At 28.9% G+C, this 9,489-nt stretch overlaps 1 protein-coding gene across 2 annotated transcripts in view; it reads right to left on the bottom strand.

The window, feature by feature from the left end:
* Window positions 1-9,489, bottom strand: part of LOC135922837 (uncharacterized) — a 128,557-nt gene continuing 119,068 nt past the window's right edge. For both annotated transcript variants that reach the window (XM_065457324.1, XM_065457325.1), the window contains 5 exons: window positions 4,292-4,392; window positions 3,913-4,160; window positions 3,636-3,845; window positions 2,848-3,399; window positions 1-2,648 (listed from right to left, as the gene is read on the bottom strand). In XM_065457324.1, the coding sequence (XP_065313396.1) occupies window positions 410-2,648; window positions 2,848-3,399; window positions 3,636-3,845; window positions 3,913-4,160; window positions 4,292-4,392 (3,350 nt within the window). In that variant the 3' untranslated portion in view covers window positions 1-409. The remainder of the gene's footprint in view (window positions 2,649-2,847; window positions 3,400-3,635; window positions 3,846-3,912; window positions 4,161-4,291; window positions 4,393-9,489) is intronic.

Genomic DNA, 9,489 nt, shown 5'->3' with positions numbered 1-9,489 from the left:
TTAAAATTTTTACATCACACTAAAATATCAATTTTTGCATGTCTAGAACAATAGTTATTATATTATCATATACCCTGTACATTATAAATATATCTAATATGTTCACATATTCATGATTTGTAAATTTAAGAATTTATATAAATGTATTATTTGATATTATCTGTACATACCTAGCAAATTATATATTGCACTCCTCTCTAAAATTAATGGTTATTCGTAATAATTAAATATGTAAGAGTTATACCTGAGATATTCAATAAAATTAAATTCAACAAGACAAAATCTAATTCTAATTAAATTTAACAAAATCAAAATCTATTATAAATTAAATAAAACACAAACCAAAAATCTCTTGTCGCTTCAGTTCACTTTCAAAGAAAATTTATTCATGATGGTTTGTTTGGTCCTACTAGTTAGAAGCGGGTTTGCTACGATACCAACGAGATGACCAAAAATGATTTCCCTCCTGTTCATTCGATGTGCTGGCTTTGGCATAAGAAATGTCATGGCGGCTTGCAATTTGATCACCATAGTGATGATTTAATACGTTCATCATGATGATTGGTATATTAGTCGATCGACTATATTTCCCAATTCCTCTGATAATTTTCTTCTTCCTATTGTTTGTAGCCGGAACCCACGAATAATGTTGCCGCAAAACCATATTACTATTAAAAGCCGATTGAGAGGTATTTAAGATTTTATCCCTAACAATAGACAAAGATTCAATTTCACTATTTTTTATTTTCATATTATTTGCTTCACCATGTTGACTAGTTCGAACGCCGTTTAACCTGTTATCGTAAGGTAACACAAATTGGCAGTATCTTTTTTTGGACAAATCATCAACATGTGCCATTCTTTGGCCCACAAAATTTTTGAGCCATAAAATGTTCCTGAAGGGCTTAACTATATCATCCCTACTCAGTCCATGGTAGAAAAAAAGTGTCAGCCCTAGCATTATGCTTATAGTCGTAAAAGCGTAGGAGGGCAGTCCGCCTCTTAATCTAAGTCTACGTCTTTTATTCATTTGGGTAAAGGAATTATGCGTATAAATGTTATTATCGACAACATGTGGGTTCAGGGAATTCGAGTTTCTAAAATAAGAGGCGAAGTAATCCAGATAATACCGTAAATGGTTAGGATCTAGCTTTGATTCCCCTGTGAGTTCAGCTTGAAGAGGCCAACCTTTATTAGAGAATAAAAATTTGGCAAAGTCCGATCTCACGTAAATACGTTTGATATTTTCAGTAGAAGATCCTATCTTGTTGCCACCATAGAAATGAAGATTAGACATATGAGCCTTTTGATCAAATCGATTGAACATGTTATCATTTTCATCATCCATGAAATAATAAAACGATGGTTGATAATCATCCTGTGCCTTTTGTTGCTTGGTCAAGCTACCCAATTTGACTCGATCGATATCCATATCTTTGACATCGAATATTGGAGAAACCTGAACGTCTTTCTTAATGCTGAGACCGGCCATGTGCCACAATATAAAGAGGGCTAGCATGGTGAGAAGGTGAAACTTTATCAAGTTAGGAATCGATTTTTGACCATCGACCACAAATTTTGCCGAACGTGTTATCACGTTTTCTATTTGATTTTCATTATCATTAGTTAAATTAAGCACGTAAGACGGGTTGTTTAAAATATTAGTCGATAAATCACTTAAGGTATTATTCTTATCACACCGAATTGGTGTATGATAATCAGAAGGGGGAATCAATTGTTTACGAACCCGATGATTTATTGATTGGCTTTGATAATTCCATTCCTTAGGATTGTCGCGTTGTTTGTGAGCCAAATTATGCAAGAGATTTCGCGTTTTTAAGTTTTTAGTTAGCCAAATAACATCCTTGTCCATTTTATCGCATAATTTATGATTTCCGATGGGAACACATTGTTTAGCGAAACAAAAGTTATCGTATGAAAACTGATGATGATATTGTCTTTTCCTATTATTTCGCCTTGCACGGCGTTTGGAGATCTTGATATTTTTATTTTGCGAATACCTATATTCGCAGATGGTGGGCGATGATTTTAATTTTGAGTGGTTGGGTATTGATTCGAAACTATTTTTGAGGTTTGATACAGCTGTTGTCCTACATCGATTATGTTTATTTTGTTTATCGTAGTTATTGGTTTTAAAAAGCGGATGTTGTTGATTTATGCCTTCTTCTATATCAATCTTAATAAATTTAGGACACAGATCAAGGGAATCGGAGGGAAGTAAACTAAGGGTTTCACTGTGAGTGTCATGATACGTATCGCAAATAAAATTTTGATAGTTTTGGGGTTTGAAATTAGGATAGCCTTGCTCCCTACAACATTTATCATATTTAAAATTCGTCATGTCTCGTTTTGAACAGGAATCTTCCTCGAATCCGGTAGGTGATAAATTGAAAGAAAGTTCTTCTATGTGGCGATTATGACATTGCGACAATGGAGAAAGATCAAAGCCCCGATTATTTGAATTCGATTTGTCATTGTCGCATTGATAATTATGGTGACAAATTGTATTGTTAAAATGATAGTGAAAGATATAGGTGCATTTCGTTAGGAAAATACAATTAGCCAAAATTAGTATGGAGGCTGGTAAATAAAATGACCAGAGTGCTACGTCCCATACCAGGAAACAGCTATATTTAATATATTATTAAATTTTAATATATTTAAATGTAAAAATAAAGTATATTCTCAATTGTTATAAAAATTAATATATCACTAAAGTTATCATTCAAACCAATTTTTCAAAAATTCTCCATATTGGACAACCTTATATAAACTTAAAAGAGATTGCATAATTTCATTTTTACATATTAATAATAATAAAATTACTATCCGTTATCGATGGAATAATAATTTTCCATGGATATGGCGGCCGTGATACCGCAAATAATGATACTCACTCCATAACCGACGAAATAATGACTGAGAACAGGATAGGAAGGAGATAGAGGCAATTTCTTTGTAAGTCTATTATTGTAATCGGTGGAAAAAATTAATTTCGCATTAGAAGAAAATGAGGTATTATTGGTTTGGTAGACATTATTTGGGGCGTGTGCGTCTAAGTGTCCAAATTTATCGTAATCTTCAATATTAGGTTGGCCTAACGAACGATGCTGTAAATAATGATTGGGAACAATTTTGGAGTTAAAAAAACTTCTGCTACAATTGGGGTTATCTGTCTCATCCTTTCGCAATACTTTGTTCCTATCGAAATCTTCCGGAAGGTTAAGACCTCTATTTAGTTGAATTAAATCATAGACGCATGTGCCTGACTGGACTAAAGAAGTAGAATATGATGAATTGTTGTGAGACTTTACAGATGAAGTTTTTAATTTAGCCATTTCAATTTTGTACTTATACATTATACCATCATGTATCGTCCTTTGTTAAAAAAAAATATCAATAAATTATTATAGAATAGTATTGGGATTAAAAATAAAAAAATATATTGTCAATTTAAAATATATAAGATAAAATATCGAAAAGAATCGTGATTTTTTTTTCAAAATGGTATCAAAAATACTCTTTATTAGCTAAATGTAGGAGGCATTAAATTATAAATTTTATTAGCTTCTAACAGGATTTTTAAATAGATTAATATTTATTTTTAAAATTACTTGGAAATCAATGTTAGCCAAAACAAGACACTCAATGCTGTATAGTGAAGTATGAGACCCACTAATTTACATGCAAGAGGTATCAAGATCATGGCATCATCTTTGCTTATGAAAAAACGGATCCCAAAAAGATAGATAAACAGCAGTAGAGAGCACCCGATCCAATAATTTATGAGGGAATGCCTCAAAGCATTATTGATAATAATTGTCCTATTTTATATTTTTAAAATTGGCGAAATAATTAAACAAACCCTTGAAAAGATATTTAAAATTTTACCCTTGAAACGTGATATAAATGACGGACAACACGACTAAGCAGATAAACAACAAACACCCTCCTATGTACATGTACCAAGGTAGCAATTGATTCTGAAAGTTATTGTTGTATACATAATAAGAATATTTTCGGTAACTCATAATCGATTTGACAATGTTCGAACCTTCCAAAGATTTAATAACGCCCCTGACATCATTATAACCATTATTAAATCGTGAATGTTTTTGGTACATCGACAACGTGGAGTCCTTTTTTGCGTAAATAACATTTAATCTAATCATTGTTCAAATTAATGTGTCTTGATCAAAAACTTCACAGTAACAAAAGGATATAAACTTAACATTTGAAATTCAAAAATTAATGTAATTTTATAACTAACTTGTAACAGAGCGAGATTTTTAACTACGTTACATTGCAATATACAGAATTTATCAATATATTTTACGATTGTACATCCATCGAGTGGTTTTTCTTTCTGGTCTAATTAAAAATTTTAACAAAATATCCTATTTTTAAATATGATGTTTATGAATAAATTATAATAAAGCCAAATTAAAATACATTATAAAAAAAAATAACATAATCCTTATAAAATAATAAATTAACCAATCTTGTTTTTGGCCAGAGATGTAAGGATACTAAGAAATTGGCATCTACCGGAATATTATTTTTTACCAATACAGCGCGATTTTTTAAATTATACTCCTTCTTTCTTTAAGGGGATGAGATAATTTTGTTATTTGAATATCATTACATTTATTGTAAATCTCTTATGTAGTATTGTAAAACGACTCGATTTTTAAAAATGACTAATCAAATATTAGCCAAAAAATATTCGCAAACCTCGAGATTTGGTAAATTGATGTTCAAAAGTTTCTGCAATCTATGAGCAAAATCTCCAAGCTTTTGTAATATTTTTTGGCCAAAATATTGGTTAGCCGTTTTTAAAAATTCGTTTATGTGAATACTTATGGTGATAAACAATTAATTAAATATTAATTCATTTGAAAATTCAATATTAAAACAATAAGATAAATTTGTGATTATACCGAAAAATATGCAAAAAATATAAAGAATAAAGCTAATAATAATTTTCAATCTTAATTTCAATAACTTTAACATATTTTCTTAAAAATGCTAGATAAATTTAATGTATTTAAAAAATATAACCCATAAAATAGACAATTAGTAAGTAATATAATTGCTATTGTTTTGTTTTTTATATATTTCTAAACAGCAGAGTTGTTAAAGTAGATCGCTACAGTAGCGCGATATCTTTTTTGCTAGCTATATCTAATAGCGCACTACTTTTATTAAATTATTTATTTTTTTAGCGCGCTCCTTTTTTTGAAAGTAGCTAAGGAGCGCGCTACTTTAAAAAAAATTAATTAATGTAAATATTAACATTAAAATTTAAATATTATATCATAATTAACTATAATATTCTTTAATTTTGAAATCGAGATTTTTATTTTTATTTTCAAATTTGTAAATTATATTTTCAATTTGTATTCTAAACCTAAATCATCTGGTATAAATTATTAAAAAAGTCATGAAAAATGAATATCCAAATCGATTTAAGTGAGTAAGACAATTTTGATATTAATGAAATGGTAGGTGCCTTGGAAAATTTTTTTCTAGATAACAATAATACAAATTTTCCATTTCCAAATGAAAAATATTTTCAAATTAATGTAAAAACAAAAGGTGGCTACAAATTTATTTGTTCAAATTGTAAAAAAATATATCCTAAAATAAATATAGTATATAACCTAAAAAATCACCTAAAGGTAATTCTCATTTTAAATTCTAATAGTATTTTTATTATGTAATAATGTTCATGCCAACCGTTTTAATGAGATAGAGAAACATCTTAATAATTTAGGTATAGGGGAGACTACATCCAAAAAGACCAATTCAATTCAAGCTAAATTGATTAATAATATTGCATATGCCAATATTTTTCAGAAACTGGCTAATAAAGTTATTGTCGATTTTATAATTGATATAGTTTAGCCAATGTCATTGATTGATAATCCATTATTTATCAAGATGATTAAAACTCTATCCCCTGAGATAACACATTTTTGTCGCCAGACACTAAACATTGAGATAGCAGACAAAGATACCCTCGTTAGAACCATAAAAAGGACTTTCACTGATAATTTTTTTGAAATAAAGGATGCTAATAGAAAATTCTCTAGATGAATTTTTTAAATCTAAAAATACAAATGAGTATTTTTGATACTTTTTCTTATATTAAAAATATGTATATAAAATAAACATTGCCTTGCCCTCATTTACTAGTGTTAAGAGATTATTTATAAATACTGGTTTGTTAATTTTTTTTTGATATTACACATTTGGTAAATATGAGATTTTTGTAAAAAATATTAAGAAAAACAATAGAACCAACATTCAAAATGACTTCTATTTAATCATCCTTTTGTTTTATACTAATAAATTTATAATAAATTTCAACTGCATTAGATACGAGCCGAATTGACGCTGCGCCGAAGATAACACGCCGAATTGATATAATACTTTATTTAGTAAGGCTAAACTTACAGGGGCGGACTTGCCATAAGACCAGGTAGGCATTTTGCCCACGAGGCCGCGAGAAAATGTCGATTTTTGAGGCCGATCAGAGGAAAATATCAAAAAAGAGGCCGATTAGAAAAGAAATATATTATGTTCACATTATTTTCTCTTATCATTTATTTATTTTTAATGATATCTATGATTTGAATATCATTTTTGATAATTGTCATGTCGTTTACTATATTTTAATGCTTAAAATATCAATAACATTGCTTGACGCTATACATCATTACCATGTTCTTTTTTTTTTTCAAAAGAAGAATTCCGTTTGAGTAGAGTGAAAGCTAAGTTTTGATTAATTTATTATATTATATTTTTATATATTGATTTATTGTAGAAATAATATAGCCAACATTCTTGTTCTTAATTAATTGAAATCAAATAAAATCCAGGTCGGTGAATCAGATAAAAGGATGTTTGGGTGAAACAGAATAATTCATATGGCCAAAATAAATTGAGAAGGCTGCAATAAATAGGTTAAATAAGGTGATGGACACATGAAAAAACCCATAGATGGATATATGGTAAAGAGAGCTTGCTCCCAATAACGATAAATGCACTTCAATTTATAATAGATAATAAATCATTTGACACAAAAACTTGATAATTATGTAAATTTAAGAATCTAGGTACAGCTATGTAATATATTTAGAAAATTTTGAAATAATGGAACTACTGTCATATCTTCAAACTAAAAAATTAGGTACTTTATCAGCATGGAAAATGATAGAATAAGTCTTCTGTATCATCGATTCTAAATAAAGAAATGAAATGGCTTCTAATTTAAATAAAACACTTTCATATTTAAAGCTCACGGAGAGTATCAGGGTACAGAATGCTCTGCCAAAAAATTGAATAGGACGAGAGAAGAGAATATATAGTGATAAATGCCAAGATGAATGTCCCCAAGAATCGATTGACCTTTATAGGTTCAAAGTATTTCGTCCTATAATTGATCAAATTATAAACAGCTTGTCGGAACGACTTTCTGCGAATTGAGAGCTTATTTTCAATATGCAATATTTGCATCCAAGGCATTTTGATGAAATAAATAGTAAAGGTATTTCTGAAAAGGCCTTGGAAAAACTAGCACAATTGGCATATATATTGAGTGTTAAATTACGTAACGATTATGTTCATTTGCCAGTGTATTCAAAGATTTGGTAGCAGAATTAAATGAAACGGACGATGATATCATATGCACAAGTGAGGAGTCAAATGAAGATGGAATATTACAATATCATAATAACTCAGAGTGTGATAATAAATATAACAAGTGTTTAATATGCTTGTATGAAATTCTTAAAAGATACAATATGCACACAAAAGCATTCCTAATTTTTGTCATATTAATACATTTTAACTTTATCATTTACGCAGGTTAATTGCGAGAAAGCATTTAGTAAATTAAAAATTATAAAAATAGGCTGAAAGCTAATATCGACCAAGAAAAATTATAAGAGTTTTTAATGATGTCAGTTGAACGAGAACTATTAGCGCAGATTGAACTAGAAGATATTATTGTATATTTGCGCAAAGGTTCAAAGTTAATGAGAGATTTATTAACGTAAAAATTATATATTTTCTTAATTCTTTTATTTGAATCTTATTAATATCTATTTGCAATATGATCGGTGCCTGATTTTATATGTGCAGCAATTTTATTCTCTGTAATATTGTATAACTGCAATAATTTTATATGTGTAATTAATTGATTTGATATATTGAGTATGTAGTTCTTTATATTTAACTTGTGATGTATGATTTGATTTTATAGTGCAAATGAATATAATTTTATATAGGTAATGAATATGTTTTTAGATGTGCATTTTTTAAAAATAAAATATATGATTATCGTATATATTTCTTTATATAAATCGTTTGAACTTATTTTCAAAAATAAGAAATAATAAAAATCATGTAAATCGAAAAAGCCATTTAAGGGAATCCGGTCGAAGATTGGGCAAAAGCAGCCCGAAGGCCCGCAAAATGGAGGTATGGGGGCGAAGCCCCCATATAAATGAGGCCGCTATAAAAAAATGCCCACGAGGCCGTAGCATCATCAGTCCGCCCCTGTAAACTTATACTTTCTGATCGTCGCTCTAGACTTGGGGATGATATTATAGATATGATTTTATTATTAATGCAACTAAATAAACAAAAAATGAATTTTACCATAAATAGTTATTTTTATTATAAATTATAGTCTTTTTACATAAATTTTTTTACAATTACATTGTAAGCAAAAAATAAAACAATTTATTTCTAAATTTTTTTATAAAAAGTAGCTAAAGCTACTTTAAAAAATAGTAGCTAAAAGCGCGCTACCTTTTTTTGATAGGTAGCGATAGCGTGTTACTTTTTTTAATAAATAGCGATAGCCGTAACGCGCTACTTATAAAAGTAGGGCTTAACAACTCTGTTAGACAGCATACATTTTAAAGATATTTATATTTAAATATTATGCAGTATATATTTGTTTTTAAATCAATAAAATTATTTTGAAATTTATAAATTTAAAGGAAGAAAAGTAAAGAAATTAGAAACATCCTTGTTCTTTCTTACATTCCTATCGATTTAGATATTAGTAGAGAAATCTTTTTCATAAATTCATAACTTAATGGAATATATTTGTAATATATATGGGATGATAATAATTTTTGGGCATCGGCTACTGATACCAGTTAAAATGGAAATTATTGGTCGACACCTTGAGTATCGGCACATCTTTAGGTGTTAGTATCGCTTCGATACCAAACTTTATCGACTCGATAACCAGCAGTATCGGGATAGGCTAGAAGGTGGTATCGGTGCTCCAATTTCGATTAATCTGAAGGCCTTGATTGCTAAATTTACACTGTTATTAATGGTTATTACTTTATTCTGAATTTTAATTTTATGAATATCAACGTTACTCTTTAATAGGGCTGTGCCGATGTTAAATATCGGATTGGATCGGCACTGGTATTTAGCGTT

Source organism: Gordionus sp. m RMFG-2023, chromosome 1 (genome assembly GCF_954871325.1).
Source record: "Gordionus sp. m RMFG-2023 chromosome 1, tfGorSpeb1-WG-v2, whole genome shotgun sequence".
Lineage (NCBI taxonomy): Eukaryota > Metazoa > Nematomorpha > Gordioida > Chordodea > Parachordodidae > Gordionus > Gordionus sp. m RMFG-2023.
The sequence above is the reverse complement of the archived record's forward strand: the minus strand, read 5'-3'. Positions and strand labels throughout refer to the sequence as shown.